Source organism: Drosophila gunungcola (genome assembly GCF_025200985.1).
Source record: "Drosophila gunungcola strain Sukarami chromosome 3L unlocalized genomic scaffold, Dgunungcola_SK_2 000002F, whole genome shotgun sequence".
Classification (NCBI taxonomy): domain Eukaryota; kingdom Metazoa; phylum Arthropoda; class Insecta; order Diptera; family Drosophilidae; genus Drosophila; species Drosophila gunungcola.
Window position 1 is genome coordinate 6,580,785 of NW_026453178.1, and position 18,524 is coordinate 6,599,308.

The 18,524-nt window shown below is 40.3% G+C and overlaps 3 protein-coding genes across 3 annotated transcripts; 1 reads left to right on the forward strand and 2 right to left on the reverse strand.

The window, feature by feature from the left end:
* Nucleotides 1-225: 225 nt before the first annotated feature.
* Nucleotides 226-6,337, reverse strand: LOC128257445 (solute carrier family 26 member 6). Its single transcript, XM_052988456.1, is given in 7 exon segments — nucleotides 226-903; nucleotides 905-1,241; nucleotides 1,310-1,458; nucleotides 1,524-2,267; nucleotides 2,486-3,176; nucleotides 3,241-3,626; nucleotides 6,314-6,337. Coding segments are annotated over 7 exon segments (2,589 nt in total). The 5' UTR covers nucleotides 6,323-6,337; the 3' UTR covers nucleotides 226-630.
* Nucleotides 6,338-9,718: 3,381 nt separating this feature from the next.
* Nucleotides 9,719-11,161, forward strand: LOC128257333 (dynein axonemal assembly factor 10). Its single transcript, XM_052988310.1, has 2 exons — nucleotides 9,719-10,017; nucleotides 10,075-11,161. Exons 1-2 carry the CDS (start codon nucleotides 9,743-9,745, stop codon nucleotides 10,925-10,927), a joined length of 1,128 nt encoding a protein of 375 aa, XP_052844270.1. The 5' UTR covers nucleotides 9,719-9,742; the 3' UTR covers nucleotides 10,928-11,161.
* Nucleotides 11,162-11,166: 5 nt separating this feature from the next.
* On the reverse strand, nucleotides 11,167-14,071 carry LOC128257318 (tetratricopeptide repeat protein 27). The gene is made up of 4 exons (XM_052988283.1): nucleotides 13,746-14,071; nucleotides 13,316-13,686; nucleotides 12,759-13,261; nucleotides 11,167-12,700 (listed from the first exon to the last, which is right to left on the reverse strand). Exons 1-4 carry the CDS (start codon nucleotides 13,807-13,809, stop codon nucleotides 11,242-11,244), a joined length of 2,397 nt encoding a protein of 798 aa, XP_052844243.1. The 5' UTR covers nucleotides 13,810-14,071; the 3' UTR covers nucleotides 11,167-11,241.
* Between the last annotated feature and the right edge of the window lie 4,453 nt (nucleotides 14,072-18,524).

Consider the following 18,524-nt stretch of genomic DNA (forward strand, 5'->3'; position numbering starts at 1 on the left):
TGCTCTGGAAATTCCCCGAAAACTGATCCGTTGCCTACTTTTGGGCCGAAATAAATTAACAATGAATATGAAATGCCCCAAAAGATATGCAATATGATTGAGTTAATATTGTTTTTCAGCTCTTATAAATCTTTCAAAAGTAAAGGATAACTCTCATGTGGAAGTCCTGGAAAGAAAACATAAACATTTTAAGTTTGATTCCCTTCACCAAATACTTTGAAACCATTTTACACAATAGCAACAAATTCAGTTTAATGTTTATGTACAGTTTATACATACAACCCTACAAACTAGTTGTGTGTTTGAATTGTTCATTTTGGTACAAATTGCACTAGATCAATGCGCTTCATTGATCGCTGAAGTTCATGGGTTGCCTTGACTGGTGGGCTGTATATGCTTTAAGTACAAAAGTCAATTTTTTGTAGGCACTTAAACAAACTTAGCCTATTCTGCTTGATTGTAGACGGCTACATTGTTTCTATTCAGTTTAAAATAGGTCTTAGCGAACTAGGAAGGGGGTTTTGGTGCTACGACTCACAAGCTATCACTTGGACATATCACAAAACTGGTCATTCCCCTGCATCCCCTTCCAGGGAAGTCAGGCACAGGATCAGTATCAGGATGACCCTCTCACGCCGTTCGACAGGCATTGGCATATTCCACACAGTCGTGCAGCGTGGGGAAGATCTCGAAGGGTCCTTCGCTGAGCGCCATACTGTGCACCAGGGTGTCGTACACCCTGTCCACGGGGCTGGCCAGCAGCAAACGGGCTCCTCGCGCCTTCAGCTCCTTGCTAACATCGGTGAGAGTGCGACATCCTGCCACATCTATGTGCCCCAGCATGGAGAAGTCCAGGATGAGCATCTTGAACCCACCAGATGGCTGCTCTGGCTGGACATTGATAGGCCTTCCCTCCGTTCTGCGATACCGGGGAATAGCTCGATTTGCTGCCCTTGCTGGGACTACTACTGTTGCTGCTGCTGCTGCAGTTCTTTGTCTGCGGAATCTTGTCCAGACCCACCGCCTCGTACAGGGCCCGTCGGAAAAACAGACTTGTCGCAAAGTTTAGCGATCCACTGTAGCGGAAGATACGCGTCTCGGGCACTTGCATGGCGTTCCGATGCTGGTTGAGATCCATATAGATTCCCGGTGCCTCTGGCATGTAACCCAACAGGCAGGAGTAGGGCTTCAGGCCCTTGATGTAAAGGGCCAACAGGGAGATGCAGATGCCGATCAACAGACTGTAGGGAGGCAAGGATAAAACTAGTAAACTAGTACAACTGGCATTGGGCATTAAATTGAGACTCACCCGATGTCAATGTCGATGATCACCACGCAGAGGAAGGTGGATATCCAGGTGAACATCTCCAACTTGCCCTGCTTGGAGAACTTTTTCAGCTCTTTGGCTTGCATAAACATCGGCTTCAAAGCCACTATAATCACGCCAGCCAGAACGCACTGAAAAAAGCAAGAATATATAAATAACTTGAAACTTAAAATGGGAAAGGCAAGGCTGCACTCACCCTGGGTAAACTGCTGAAGAATGGTCCTATCCACATGAGTGTGACCACCACCAGCGAGGCGGAGACCAATGAAGCGATCTGCGACACCCCACCTGTTTGATCCTGGATCACGGACCTCGACAAGGAGCAAGCCATGGGAATGCAGGAAAAGCAGCCGCCCACCATGTTCCCAATGCCCATGGCAAACAGTTCCTGATTCGGCCTGACCTCATATCCATGCTTCTTGGCGAACGTTAGACCCATAGACATGATTATCGAATAGGTGACAATGGCAATGGCTATTGAATCCACGGCCACCTTTGGCACCAGATCCAGGCGCGGAAGAACTGGCTCCGGCAACCCGCTGGGTATGTTTCCCACGGGATTAACCTTGTAGTCGACATACAGGTTGAACCACTTGGAGATCAGGGTGCCCCCGATCACCATAATCAGCTCAGCGGGCAGGGGGAAGCGACATCTTTTACTCAGGCGCGGCTTTAGGCACTCATTGCAAATCATCATAAACAAGATCACCGCCATGCAAAAGCCAAAGTTCACAAGATTCGTTTCTGGCACACCCTTGATCACATCGATAACGCTGAATATGATCTTGAAGGCGCCTTTGTGGCGGGGCACTGAGATGCCTAGGACATCCTTTAGCTGCGCGGTGACCACGTGACATGCTGCAGCAGTCGTGAAACCATTGACCAGAGGTTCACTCAGCAGGGACGACAGGGTTCCCAGTCTTAGGAAAGCCATGAGGAGCTGTTGAATGATTAAAATAAATTAATTATAATTATCATTCATAACAGACTTAAATCTAAATGGTTAGCTGACATTGTCTTATATCAGCTTAAATAATGTAAGATTAATTCGAACTCTTAGAGCACAAATAATAAAGATCTTTAACAGGTTGTAGACCAAGTAGACCACATTACAAAACCCAAATGATAGGTATATGATTCGTATTTATGCCAACTTACGTTTACAATGCCCACGGCAAGGGCCAAAGAGGTTACCACCTCTACTTTTGTGATAGGATCCGCAATTGCAGTCAACTGCTGAAAAGGTGATGAACTGGCTGTTTCATTAAACACCGAAAGAGATGATGCAGTCGTTGAGGCGATGGAATCCGCAAATGCAGAGGTTGTGTTAGCCCCATTCGACAGCAACCCGTGAGGGTGATCCTCCACGTTGGCAAACGTGTCCACCACCTTCGCCGTCATCATGCTGGCCACCGCAAAGGTGCCAATTGATATGTGCTTGGAGGTGCCCAGGAACATGTAGACCAGCACTGGAAACACCGCCATGTAGAGACCGTTTCCTGCCGAAACTCCTGCCAACATTCCATACGCCATGCCATGGGGTATGTTCATAATAGCGACGGTGAACCCGGCGATAATATCGCCCGGAAGATCTCGCCTGGGTGAATACTGGGGTAACCATTGCAGGATGGGAATCACACCGGTGAAGAGTGAGAAGAAGTTCCAGCTATGCCAGCAGTTTCGCAGGGAGGAGGGAATACTCTTGTCCCTGGCCGCATAGCCTGTTTGCTTGATCACCACCTCGTGCGTTAGCACATCCCGATGGATGCTGTATTTTGGCTGGATCTTTGGCTTACTCGTTGCACTGCCACCATTTCCGTTTGTGTTGTTATTGTTCAATGGTTTGGTTCTGCAAGAAAATTAATAATGTTAATTTAGTTTATTTAATACAGAACAATTTTAATAGAACTTACTCTTGACTCTCTTTATCACTAGGCATTTTGGTTAAATCTTCCACTACTTCTATGTCCTTTTGGTTGCTACCGCATTCCACATTGGTGTCCGTGAAGAGGTGGATGTGTAGATCGCGTTCAAATTGCAACTGCCTGAAGCGAACAACCGGGCAATTTGGATACGGATCAGCTTCTTGAGGTTTCTTTGGTACTGTTCCAGTGACTCTGTTCGGTGGGCTTTCCTTATGTTTAATGGGTATTAGTAAAGTGCCAGCTTCGTTCTCGATGGGAGAATGCTGGAAACTGTTTTCTGTTGGTAAGTGACGCCGCCACTTCTGGCGATCGTGCAAGTCTTTTAATCGCTTCCAGGCACCTTTGGGCAAGGACTTAAGATGGTGTTTTGGTTTCTGAAAATAAAATAAATCACATAAAAAAAAAACCGAAAAAAATATAAAAACCAAAATAAAAATCTCTTAAAATTAACATGTAATTTAAAATTTTGTTTGATCATAAAGTCTGGGTTTTAATAAACGGTTTTTTTAAAAAGCACCTTATCTCAAATAATAAAGAATAATTTTTTTTTAATCGCTTAAAGATTTTCAAGTACTTTTCCTAATTTGTTTGTCTTATCAACACTGACACTTTTAAAGCAACTAAAATCGAGAGATAGTATTCGTTGGAAAATTTTCGACAATCCACTTGGATGGAGCTCATACATTAAACCGAGAACTTCGCGACAGCAGTTAGATAACATCAATCAACCTTAAATAATTAGCATTACTTTTGACCAAAAACAACGGGCTGCTAGTCTTATCACCCACCACACACGACTGAAGCATGCACCATTACTGGGTGATATTTAAATACAATATAGAAGAATTCGTGAACTGTTTCCGTTAAATTGAATCATGATTTCAGAGCGAATGCTAATTGGTTTAATTGTTTGATCAACATGCGTTCTTTTGGTGACCGCAAAGCCTTTGTCGAAATTTTTAGAATTGTCTGAAGAAATATTCGCTATTGGCCTTTTTTACGCATACGCTGCGTTGACAAGTGTCTACCGTTGACGTATTTTCAGAAGATGTTCATCATCAATTACCGTCTAGCGAAAGCCACTTGCTAAGTGCTCAATAAAGTAACGTACACTTGCGATAAATGGGACAACAGTAGAGGGCATTTTGCGCATTTTGTCATTCATTCCATTGGCACAAATCATAATCACCTACAATAATCGGTTCATGGTAGATAACTTTAATGGCCAATGTCTGGATTGGCAGTTCAAGGGCTTATAATGGACAAATGGTGTTAATACAATAAACAAAAAAGCTGGTGGCAAACTTGAGTAAAAATAGTAGGATTGTATTAAAGCGCTTAAACCCACACTCCAATCTTTAATAACATCTTACGTTGGGAATATTTTTTTGATCAATTAAAACTAAAAATATGAGTAAAATTATATGAGAAAAGCACGTAATACCCTTAGAACAACTAATAAATCACAGGTGGTCAATTCGCAGCCGCGATAATGTAAAGTTCTACTCATTAGCTTACCTAAAAGTCCCCGTTACCAACTGACACAATTCCCGCTAAGTGACCATAAAACGGCACTCCATAAACAAAAGTAAACAACTTTATAAACCGGATCTACAAAGTGGCAGCCAGACAACAAAACCAAAACTAATTCCATAAATGTATTTTAAAAGCTGTGTTTGGCAATATGACTTGCATCATACCATTACTTCCCCGTATTGTTTTCATTCAAAAACCGTTGAAACATTGCTATCAATGTCAAGTTTAGCCCATTGCAAGGTGACTGTCAAACTTAAGGTATCGCCAGTTATATGCTAAGCCAATCAGGGGATCAAAAGATCACTGGCCTATTGAGATGAATATTCTTAATTGCATTTGCATTTTAAATTGTGAATTAGATATGTTATGCTTATTGTTTAAAGAGTTATTTCCAATAGTCTTAACATTTTTTGATTTTAAAACTCAAATCTATATCTTTTGGACCCTTTTCTTAAAATTCACATAAAATTTTAAATGATTTATTTCCTCCAAAAAATTAAGTTTACTTCGCATTGCCGAATCAGGTTGTTATAATTTCAATTGCATATTTCTCTCTCTCATTCGCTCGATTTTTAAAAGTAATGACTAATACGAAATTGTTTATAAAAAGCGAGCTCATTATACATAGAATAAGCCGAATCCGGTTTAATTGTTGTACTGCCGTAATTGCGGGACCTCATTAGTTCTTCCAACGAACCGGTTACTGTGAAAACAGAGTGCAAAAAACGGGATCCCACATTTGGCCTTAACCAAATGGCTTATGCAATGGGCCTAAACGCACATGACCAAAGCGAGATTAGCGCAAAAGGGAATCGAAGGGAAGGGTAAAATCGGTATATAGTTATAACATTTATACACATATTCACAACTGCCTGCGCGAAAATCGCTGCCTGAGTTCTTATCGAAAGTGTCCACTTTGCTTATCAGCAGCACGAGCACTTCCATCAGCCTTTGTTAATCAGCGTTTTAAGTCCGACACAGTAACAAAAATACAATTTCAGCCTTCTAAAACATCTTGCTTAGTTTCTTCATTGATTAGAAAATTCTTAAATAACACGAGGAAAGCCATTCATCATCAAATTATGAACATAATACAATACCAATTCTATTATATATTTATATATTTAAAAAGTAACTTTATATTTAGGCTATGCAATAAAAAAATGCTGATTTAATAATTTAATTCTTAATAATTTTTTCTGATTAAGCCTTTTGAACTTTTAAAACAAAAAGGAATATTTTCCTGGTTACTTTTTTCTGTGTAAATTAAATCTCACTTTTGGAAACCCTGAAGGGGATTCTCTGGGCAGGTGTTTACCACTATATTGACCCTGTTCTTATCAGTAACTAATGGCCATGAAATAGTTATAGTAAGCTTTAGCATTCCCACATTTCTAGTCACCATATGCACGGCTTTCGATATCAATTTATTGGTTACGTAATCGGTAAACGAAATGTCACAGATAGAGAAGACAATTTTTATGTGAATTTTAGGGAATGAAGTCGGTCGAACGGTATTACGTACTTCAATCATGTTGATTGATTCGCTGTGACATCCGAATCCAACTTCTTTGATCTGGCTACAAAAGAAAACTGAGGCAAATACTAAAAGTCCCAGACCGATCCCGAGGTCTATTTTGCCCATTCAGCTGATGCTGTCAGCTTGATGTGATAAAACTGACATTGGAGTACATAAACGGGCATTTCTTGGCAAAATATTTGTCTGGCTCTGGTGAAAATTTATGGAGCACGCGAGCTTTTTATAAACTTGATTTTTGATGAAAATAATCAGAAGTTAAACAGAAGCTATAATTTTATTAACTTTTACTTTTTGTTTTTTACTGAACAATTGTAGTAATATTTGTCTAGAAAGTGCGTTGTCTGATTCACTCATGTCATACATTTATGTTTGAACGGCATTGTGTTTTACAAGTGAAAAATGAGTCACTTTTTATTAAGCCCAAAATTATTCGATAGAAAGCGTCGGCATGCGTTGTTTATATCATTTCTTTTAATAATTAAGTCGATAAAAAAAATAAAAAAATATTTAAAAATAGTATATACATAATACAAATTTTACTTTTTATGCCAAAAACAAATTATCGAATAAGACGGCATATTAAAATTTCCTTTAAAACAGGTCAAGTGTAGTATTTTATCTTTAACCTTTATTTCTAAATCCCCTGCTCAACTTTCAAAAGAAAATTTACGAAGTAACATTTTGAGTAATAATGCGATACATTTAAGGTCAAAGTTCAATTTGTTGGAAACTATTTGCCTTTAGAGTTGGATCGTGCAATATATATGACACGCCCTTATCAGCAAAATAACTCTTCCTTCATCGATTTGACCAAAGTGCCTTACATATTTTCCCCACATTTTATGTTTAGCTTCCGTTTAGATACGAATTGCATTCATATTCACGGGTTGGACTTTGAGTTTCCCTTGTTTAGCTTCTGTGGAAGTGCTGTTGCGGCAGTTGGCAGATTTTTTATATCTCTTTGTTTAGATTTCGATTGTGCGGCATTTATTTATTTGTGTATGGTAGAGACGGGTATAACTGGGGGAGTAGATGGAGCGTTGGGGCTGCAACATTTTCCATTTTCCCTGCTGTGCGCACGCACGTACTTCTAATAAAGCAATAGAAAAAAAAACAAATAAAAATCAATTGAAAAATCGTTTAATTGTTAAATACTTGTGCTATCAGTTTAAATTCAAATATTTTAAAAATTTCCTTTTTCATATCAGGGTAATTTTAATGATTATTTTTATTAATTTATCATGTCTATTTCTTTATCGTGTCATGGTATATTAAGTGTTGATGTCTTAGGCTAGCGAAAAACTTAATTTCAAAACTTTGTCCAAAAGCAGGTGTTAAATTGGAGAGTTTTATGAGTTGCCCGGTCATGGGCAATTTGTACAGCTCACGTATTGACTGATAATATTTGAAATAATCAACTGGCGATTACGTGTGAATTTTTGTTTTAAAGAATTTATTTTCTAGTAGGATAAAAATGTATTTATTTACTTATTATTTAGTATTGATCAGAAATTTGTACTTTTTTATGAGAACAAAAAATAATATTAACATAATAATTTTTATTGCGTTTTTATGTTACAATTTTGTTTTCCAACTAGCCCACAATATTTAAATTTTTTGTTAGAGAAAAAACCAATTAGGCGCCCTTTTTTATTTGCTTTTCCCAGAGCTGGGGCTTATCAGCAAATCCTAATTTATAGAGGGCATTCTCAACGAGCGACGCTACAGGTTGGCAAAAAGTTGCCAAAACCAAGAACATCATAAACATACTGTATGCGTCAATACATATATAGAAACCATGTATACTCTATGTATACATATGTGTGTCAAGTGCAAGTGCACTAGAAAAGTACAAAAGCGTGCGAGGGTAGGAAACAAAAACAAAAACAAGTAAAAGCAATAAAGGCAATAAAAAAGTTGAAGAAATATACAACAATTTGATTGTACCAAATTGTCGAGAAATCGAAAAGAAAATGCTGGGCGATATTTGTAAAAATAATATCAGGATGAAAGAATCTTTTCGTCTTTTACCTTAAGAAAACTAAATTATTTTTTGTTGGCACTCGATTTCGGTTGCCACTCAAGTGCAGCTGTTGTTGTTGTTTTTGTTGTCGTTGTCGATTTGTTGGCGCCCGTTGTTTAATAGTTGTTGCCTTTGTTATTGTATCACTTGTTGCCAGTAAAAAATTTGATTAACACCTTTCTGGCGCATGCATTGGGGAATTAAACGAAAATTTTAGCACTCTTTAGTAACTATTTGTTCTGCCAACACAATTATCACTTATATAAAACTGGCTAAAAGGTCAGCACATTAATGTTAAATAGATTTTGCACAACTATTATAGTTTGGCAAAAGCTCCGTTATTAATTTATTATGCATTTTCCCCTATTTAACCACAAGTATATTTATTTGTGTTATTTTGTAACGCCGAAAAGCGCCGCTTGCGACACACGTAAAATGTTTTTGTCGTCGTTTTACCCGATGTTGTTGCTGTAGTTGTTATAGTTGTAGCTGTAGTGTTGTCGGGAGGGTCGAACGCCAATAAAAGATGCTCGCGCCAAAAGTAATTAATTGCGGAATACGCGACAAAAGCAAAACGTCGTTCGGCTGACCCAGTAAAACTAAAGAAACAAATATTGAACACTCAAGCGGCAAAGCTTTCCTACGGAAAGCTTTTAACAGCTGTTTGCTTTCTTGTTATTCTATCGCTTAAAATATCGCACATTGTTTTTGTTTGTAAAATCCAATGTTACTATAGCCTGATTCCATTGGAGCATCAAAGCGCATTAAGCTTAATGCGCATTTGTTTACAAAGGGACTCCCAAAAGGATGAATGCCGCATCTAAAATAAACGCGAGAATTAGGTGCGAACGTGTTAAGTAAAAATACCGTAAAATACCGATGTCTAACGATATTTCGTTAGAGCCATCACTACAACAGCTGGCTTTTATATGCAAAGTTGGCGCGATTTTTGATTTCGTTGGAATATTAAATCTATGTTGCATAAAAATTACTGAAAACAAGAGCAAGTGCAGCAAATTCTGTTTGGTCCACTATTGCGCCAGTGGAATTGGTCTATAAAACCCCCTTCATAATTTGTTGTGTATTTTTTTATTTTTTTTGTGGTTTAAGTTGCCGCAACACCCGTAAGTGCCGTGGAGTTATTTGGCCGCCCTCGCGAACGTGGAAATCGCCAAGCTCTTGATTTGGTTTCTGGTTGGTTATTCAGATGCTTATCTTAAGTGTATTTTTTTTTTAAGAGCCGGGTGTTATATTGTGACTGCCGTTGTACGGTCACTCTAAATGAGAAGAAAAGGTAGCCATGACAACAGAAAGTTTTTTCTTGTTCGACAAATCCTTCTCGTTTCACTTGCCATTAACTTAAATAAAAGCATAACAAGGAGATCCTCAGTATGGACAAGCCTCAGCTGATCGAGCACCTGCACGAGGCGGTAAACTACACGGTGTACGACACCAAGTGGGTACCACTTTCCGCCAAGTTTGTGGTGCTGGGCTCCAAAGCCAACGGGCATGGAATTATGGATATCTACGAACTTAACCAGGACAAGCTGGTGAAGGTGAAGTCCGTGGAAAAGAAGGTGGCCTTTAAGTGCGGCACCTTCGGAGCAGCTTCGCTACGAAACCGCCACATGGCCATCGGAGACTTCGAGGGCAGGCTGCAAGTGCTGTAGGAGTGGTAACTATTGAGCCAAACGAAAAAGCGTTTAACACGTGACATTTGCAGGGACATGGAGCAGCCAGATCTGCCGGTCTACAATGTCAAGGCCCACAGCGGCATCATAAATACCATCGACGCCATCGGGGGCACTCAGATCGATTGCGGGGCTCCGGAAATCGTCACCGGGAGCCGGGATGGCGCTGTAAGGGTCTGGGATATCCGGCAAGGGCAGGCCCCTGTGGTGGACATGTCGCCGCCACCGCAAATGGGCGATGGCGTCAACCAGAGCAGCGCTCGTCGGGATTGCTGGGCCGTGGCTTTCGGGAATACCTACAACGCCGAGGAGCGCATAGTTGCCGCCGGCTATGACAACGGAGATCTGAAGATATTCGATCTACGAACGCTTTCCGTGCGCTGGGAGGCCACCATGAAGAACGGGATCTGCGGCCTGGAGTTCGATCGCCGCGAGATTCCCATGAACAAGCTGGCGGTGACCACTTTGGAGGGCGGCCTCCTTGTCTACGACATGAGAACCCAGCACCCGACCAAGGGGTTCAGCTATGTGGAGGAGAGGAACGCCGGGCGCAGCGTGGGCACGAATGGCGTGATCAGTGGACCCAAGGCTACCGTTTGGGCAGTGCGTCATTTGCCCCAGAACAGAGATCTCTTTATGACGGGAGGTGGAACTGGCTCCGTTCGCCTATGGCAGTACGAGTATCCCGATAAGAGGGTCATCGATGATTCGGACGGCAACAAACTCGGAGTGGCTGGAGCCCTGAACATGGTCAGTGCAGCCACGTTGAGCTCTCAACCGGTTCACTGCTTCGACTGGCATCCCGACAAACTGGGCCTAGCCGTCTGTGGCGCCTTTGATCAGAGTGTCCGGGTTTTAATTACCACCAAATTGAACACATATTAAGAAGTTAAAATTTAAAAAACAGATCCTTATGATATTAGATCCTTGGTAAATGCATAGCTTTATATTTTTATGACTATGATACAGAGAATTTACTTGCCTGAAATCCAGATTGTGGTCCTTAATGCTGAAATGTACACTCCATCACACAAATTAGATGAGCTGCTTGACCTGAAATATAAGACAAGACTAAACCAAACTAGCATAGAAAACTTAATGATTGAACAGAACGAAATAATTTAGAACATTAAATAGCTCTTCATTTGTAAACCATTTATATTTTTATGTAAAGCCAGATGGTAATGTAGGGCTAAGCATTATGATCGAGGCACATTCATACGCTCCTGGACTATTTTCGTCAAATCTTCGATTCGCTTTTCCAGCTCCTTTATCTTCTCCGTCTGCTCTGTGGGCACATCCACATTGATGGCCCTTTTTAGGGCATTCAAACAAGATGTTCCCGCCAACCTGGCTGAGTTGAGCTGAGAGGTAATCATTACTTCACTTTCATCCGGGATGTGCTCTTCAATAGACGCCACTGAGAGCTCGCAGACCTCTAGACAAAGGTCCAGAGCCTTTAAGGCATGCTCCGGTTTGGTTTCCCATCCCAAATGTTTCGGTGTGTATGCACGATATGACTTCACCAGTTTCTCGGCCTTTTTCAGCGGTGATGGAGCCACCAAAGCGGCCAGTTCCCAGACAAGAGGCTCATTTCCGTGCTGGATGCTCTGCTGTCCGAGCAGCTTTCTGAGTCTTTTGACCAGAGAACCGGAGCCGGCGGGATCCTCCTTGGAAATGCCGTAAACAATCCGGGTGAGCACCTCCTGATCGAGGTAGTGCTGCTTTAGCTCTGCCATACGCTGGTATGCCCGCATGGCATCCTCCCAATGGGATGTGTCCACGGCCACCAGCATATAGTTTTCCCAAACCTTCCAGTTACTGTAGTTGCACTTGAGGGCTTCGCCCAGAACGCGATGGGCCCGCTGTTTGTCACCCAACTTAATCAGAGCCTTGGCCAGGTTGTTCCACGACTCAAAGCCGTTGGGTTCCAGATGAGTGTATGCCAGATAATGCTTAACAGCCGCCTCCCAGCGTTCCAGTTGAATGGCGCAGTAGCCACAGCGCAAAAGGATGGCCTCCTGCAGGTTGTTTATCTCCAGCGAGATCTCAAAGTGATCCATGGCCTGGGCGTAATCGGCACTCCGGTAAAAGTAGTTGCCCCAATAGGCTTGGGCTTTGCCGCTTGTCTTTTTGGAATGCAACCAAGCCTGCTCGTAGAAGTTTGGATCATCGATGGCATCGCCCAAAAGGCAGTACAGCAAAGCCGTGGGCTTCTTCTCCAGCTCCTGCCGGATAACCTCCGCCGCCTTGTGACGGAGTTCCAGACTCGTGTAGCACTCGATTACCTGCTGCCAGGCGTGTATGCGAAGGCAGATGTCCAGGGCGGTCTTGGTCATGCCCAGGGATCGCAGCAGGTCCACCAGTTGTAGTTGCACCTGCCACTTGGGCCTTAGGTGTGAGGCGAAGCCGTAGGAGAGTCGGGATCTAAGCGATAGTTCCTCTTCGGAGCTGTCCAGCAGCTTGACGCACTCTTCGCACTGCTTCCAGCTGCGTTCGACGGTTCTCCGCTGTCCCGATTCCTGCAGGCAGTTCAGAAGCAGGGCCGCCTGGCGAACTTGGAAAGGTCCGTGTTCCTGGTAGAGCAGTGTTTGTGTATACGGCTCAAGTTGCTCATCGGCCAAGCGATCCTTGGGCTGTGAGCGTTTTAATTGTTTCCTAAATAAAGGAACGGAGAATTTATAAGTACAATCAACGGATAGCTGTGCATACTCACACCTTGGCCAGCACCAGAGCTTGGAGGACACTGGGCAGCGTCATCACTTCGTTGTCCTTCAGCTCCACAAAACGTATCCGCTCCAGTCGCGTGTCATCCTCCAAGAGGAGCAGCTTGGGCAGCTTGGTCCTCTCATTTGTATGGATGGCGGTGGGCAGGGCTTCCTGCTCCCCAAGCTGCTCGACTTTGAGGCAGAGCTGCGGAAGAGCCTTTTGCTGAAACTTGGTGCGTACTCCCAGCAAACCCTCCACTTTCAGCTCCACCTGGAGATGGTTGCACAGTTCATCCAGCAGTTTGGAGGCCGTTTCGGACCGGTGAAACAGTAGATAACCATTTGCCAACTCCAGCAACAGCAATGCCTGCAGTTCCCTGCTCTCAAATTGGTTGATTTGGGCCTGAAGAAACGCAGCTGCCGTTTTGAATTGCTCGTAAAGCGATGCCGCCAGATCGTCGAGGACATTCTGATGCAGCAGGATTAGCCGCAAATGCCACCAAACCAGCACCTAAACATATGGTGGGTTATTAAACATATATAACCAATAACTAATCCAAGCAACCTTCGATTCTGGATGGGTTTCGAGCAGTCCCTTGAGTATTTCCCTGGCCACAAGCAACAGCTCTCCAGTTTTAACATTCGGATTCAGTTCCTCTCCGCTGGCTTTGAGTTTCTCCTGTGCATCTAGATCCTTCAAGCTAATTTCACTATGGATTACTTGAAAATCGTCCACTTTGTCGAAGGGTCCAGTAAAATTGTTTTGAACAAAAGCGAAGATCAAAAGCAGGAAATCGTTGAGTTGCAACGCAGGATTGTCCTTTGAATTGAGTTTTTCGTTTTCCCGCCAGCGCTGCAGGATCCCCCGTAGATCGTCCAATGTCCACAACTTTTGGCTGGTCCACAATTGACGCAGTTGCTCATCGGCTGGCAGATCTAAGGTCAAATTTAGTATGTTTATCTGGCTTTTAGGTATTATTTCTGGTAATATTTACCCTCAACAGCTACGGCATCGTTAAAATTGCAAATATAATATTCACTGAACATTTCAGACACCATTATAACAAGAAATTGTGATGAAATTGTTTTAAATCCACGTGTTTTACGTATTAAAGCCCCAGCTTGTTTTTAGGCAAAGTTTATACTTTATAAAACAAACTACGCTTAATTGGTAATTTAACTGTTATTTTTGAATTAGTTTTATGTCAAACTTACAATTAAAATTGCAATAAAAGAGTGTTCTCATTCACAATATTTTGGTTTATATCACGCAGATTGTTTATTAGGGATGAGAGTTCTTGAATTTTTCACGACACATCATGAAGTATCGATTTTAATTTTTAGTTATACTCACGCACGGCTGCTATCGATATCGGAATAGACGCAATGAAGCAGTGAAGACGTCATTAATTGCGTCTGAACAGCTGTTCTTTGTTTTGGTTTCTGTTAAGTTACCACTGTAGGTTTTGAAGATGCGTTTAAATAATTATCCTGAGAAAAAGCCAATAAAAGGGGTCATATTGACATGCAAGCGATCGTTATTTCGAATAAATCAAAACATTTTTCTAACTAAAAATGGTTGGTGTAAAAATACCAAGCAAAAAATACCAAAAATGTTGCTAGGCAACACTAGGTCTTGGCGGCACTTTTTAAATCATCAAATACGAAGGTAACTAAATACAAAGGCATTATTTTTAGTCATACGTTAGCCAAATTCGCTTTGCATCGATTAGCGTGGCACTTAATTTTACATAATTAGACGGGCTTACATCATTGCCCAAGTCACGACGGCGCCAAAACGCAAGTATTTGCTTCAATTAAATAGTTTTTAAAAATATGTGTCAGCCGCACAATAACATTTACATAAGTCACATGCGGCGCACTCATGAACTGGCCAAATTCCCCCCGAATGTGCATAATTGGAGCAGTTTGCAGGGCCGAAAGGAATCACCTGTGGTAGAGCGCAGCTTTTTTTGCAATTACCAGAACACACAATGACTAATACAAAGACGATGATAGCTTCGTAAAGCTTGGTGGTATGGTATTGGTTTTTTATTTTTTACGTCTTAGTCGCCGCCGTAGCTTCTAAATTTAAATTTCACGGTCAAGGTCGTCGATTGCCGCCGCTATCAGAAAACACGATGGGTTGATGGTGGTGGTGGTGGTGTTGGGGGTGCTGCATTTAAGGCAACGCCACAAAACGCAGTACAGTTGGTGGTGGAGAAACAAAAGAAATCGTATCTGCCAGATACTTTGTATATACCGGCGAAACCTGATAGCACAAGATGCGATAAAGGGTATCGGGACGATTAATTGCAATGTGTGGGGTTATCAGCGGGTAGATATCGTCGAACGGAATATGATTGAGTTCAAGGCTGTGATGGCCAAGCAAATCTGGCTATTAATAGTGGTACAAACAAATTGCATTTGTGTTGTTATAGTATTAAAAAATACATTTAAATTTTATTTGCTCCTTCTAAGCCAATACTTAAATACTTAAATAGAGCTTTTCCAACGGTTTGTTGCTTTTTATTTCTCTTAAAGCATTTAAATGTTCAATTTCACCACAGAATAAAACAAAGTAGAAAGCTTTTACATTTTTCTCTTTATAAATCCAATACTCTTAGGTCGCAATTTTTATTATCTCTTAAGGTCTCTCGAACTCTTAGTTTGGCTTGTACTCTTGGCTTAGTCATCAGCCTTTAGGTTTTTGCCATTTATTTTGGCGCGATTATTCCGCTCTCTCTTTCTTTTTTGTGGAGCACTCTCTTCCACGCCGGCGTTGCATGTCAAATTGCACATTGCATTGCACTCAAACAAAATCTGGAAAATTAAAGCCGGCACGCGGCTTCCAAGTGGACGTCATCATGACCCAAAACGGGCAGCTTGCCATTTCATTATATTTTTTATCTCCATGCCGAGTTGCGAAGTCGAACGTCAGCTATGAATAATGCAGATACAAATACCCTACACAGGTACAAAATCAGTACAAATGCAATTCACTCAAGACCAAATTGAACTAAAAGTGAATGAAAGCAGCTGTATCGAAGAAAGTCCCATGAGAGCTCTTTGAAAAAATATCAGCCGCGAATGATTTAAAACAGTTCAGAAGTCGTTAAACATCTTAAGGAAAAATATTTAATTCAAATAAATAAACTTAATAAAAAATAAACTTTTAAAAATGTTTCATATAAACAGTAACTTGTTTTGGGATCTGTTTACAAGGTAAGTAAATGTTTCAAAACAAAGGCAAGTACTGGCTTATATTTTAAATTAAGTCTAAGAAAAGAATAAATGATCTCTTTTTATATCATAATTTTGTTTAACGGTTTTTAAAACACCCAAAGAACCTTTCAATTTCTAACATCTATTTAGTTTTAAAAGACCAAAGACTAACCAAATATGTAAATTTCGGAAAATTCTCTTTAGTTAAATATTCGTATCGATTTCAATATTCTTAAAAATCGCGACTAAAAAAAATTTACCTTTTATTGAACGTCAGTGATTAACAGTTCCAGTCATAATTCTTGTTACTCTGTTATTTGTAAAAAAGGTTTGAAACGACAATTAGTTTTAAGACAAGGCCTTTTGACTTTACCCTATCTTTAACTTATACTATTCTTATTATCCTGATAGCTTTGTTTATAGCTAATTTCTATAAAAAAAAATGAAGAAAGAAAAATAAAACGAAGAAAACTTTTCATCAAAATGCTAAATCACTATTCAACACAATGAGCAGTAGGACTCGTATCCCTCATACCATCATTTCATGTTTATAGAGTTCATTTTGTATATTTAAAGTCGAAAAGGTATTAAAAAATCCGGCTAGAAAAATATTTTTTTTTAAGTCTTGTTTCGTATTTGCTTAAGTGGCCTTTATAAATAATTTAAAGCAGAAGTTCTAAACACAAAACAGTTGCTCGCTTTCTCCGCTCTGTCTCTATTTATATTTATTTATATCTGTTTTTGTAGGTTTAATTGCATTTTGGTTAATTTATATTTTTTTATTTTTTAACGTTTTTAATTTTTTGTTTTGCCTGTTTTGCCTGCAGTCCAGCCACTCAAGGTCGTTTGGGTTTTGTTTCAATATACAAGCATTGTGTGCTTGTGTGCTTTTGTTATGGCAAATAAATGCAAATAAATATAATTTGTTTTAGCGTTTATTTTAACTTGTTGCTCACCGCTCGGCTGAAATAATTTAATTGCTGTGACATAAAGACGGCTCCAGTTGCTCAAACATTTGGATACTTTGCTCAATTATTCTGCTTCCAGTTTTATTTTCTGATTTTCTCCCCCCTCTATTCATTCAGCCGCAGAATTGATGTCAGTGGGTTTCCATGTCTCCGGCGCCGGCTCAACATTTTTAGCTTCAAATCAGTTTTCACTTTCGCGCCGCAACTTTCACAAAACTGTGTGCCCCACTCGCTGAGTACCCCTAATGCTTAGAGGCAGTTACAAGGACTGATTTCGAGGTCAGTAGTTCGGCTTAAAGGAAATACGTAAAATATATTACTTGTTTTGAAAGAAATAAGTAAATAACTGAAATATGAGTTAGTTCCTGCCTATGAAAATTCCTGCTCCTTTTCGCCGCCTTTTGCATTCCACTGTGCGTTGTTTTCCATTTCATTTTTGCTTTCGCTAAAAGTTGATGAGTTATGTATTTAACTGCTGCTACTTTGCAGTTAAGTTATCTTTACTTTTTTTATGAAAGTTATAAACACTATATAAATTTAAGCAATAAGCTCTTATATTAATACTGTTAATAATATTTTCTATAAAATCATAGTGATTGTATGTACTCTTCTTTCTAACTTAAAAAAATATCTCGTATCCTTAAACTTGTCTTTGATGCATCGGAAAACTCTTAACATAATAATCTTAATTTATATTAACTAATTGCTGGCCTGCCCACGCACATTTTGCCTTGAGTCATGCTCTGATTTGACCTTGCCCGTCTATTAGGAGCCATTATTTCTTGTTTGCCATTCGAGATGGTTTAACTGCTTGATAAATTTTTATATTTCGCTGTATTGCTGGCTGTTGACTAAAATGCCACACAACGCATGCTAAAAAGTTCTACCGAAATTAATTTATTTCGCACTTAATTATTCAGCGCGAGCGGCACAGAAACGCGCTGACCTTGGACCGCCTTCCTCCAAAAAGCGCCCCCTTAACCCCCCGCCCACTCCCACAGCGACTACTCGTTTCTGGTTGCGATCAAATAACAAATCCACAAAGCAAAAAAAAAGGCAGAGACTAAATTTGATCATACTCTCGGACATCCATTGCCCAGAACCACAATCGCCGAACGGGTAGCAATACTGTAAAGATTTAAGTAACAAACATATATTTAAAAAATAGGTTTTATCTTGGTATAACACTATTCAAATAGGGAATTCTATGAAATTATTGCGCAGTTGGACAAAAGGTGCTGACTGCAGGCAAAAATCACAAAGGCATCATGTGACATCACCAAGCTAACTGAGAAACTGAGAAACAGGGACCTTAAGTGATGAGCAAAGCACTTTGTTGGAAAACAAAATATCACAGTCCAACAGCAAAACGAGTCATTAAATTTTAATAATAACAAATAAATATTGTTTTTGTCTTAACTAGTGTTGTGGTTTTTTTTTTTTTAAATGTGTCCCTTTTTAATTTATATTTGTTTAAAAATCGTTCACAAAAAAATTAGTTCTGCTTTTTAAAATTTAAATATGTATCTAAAACAAATTTGAGGAGTTTAAGCTATTAAATATGTTAAACATATTATAGGC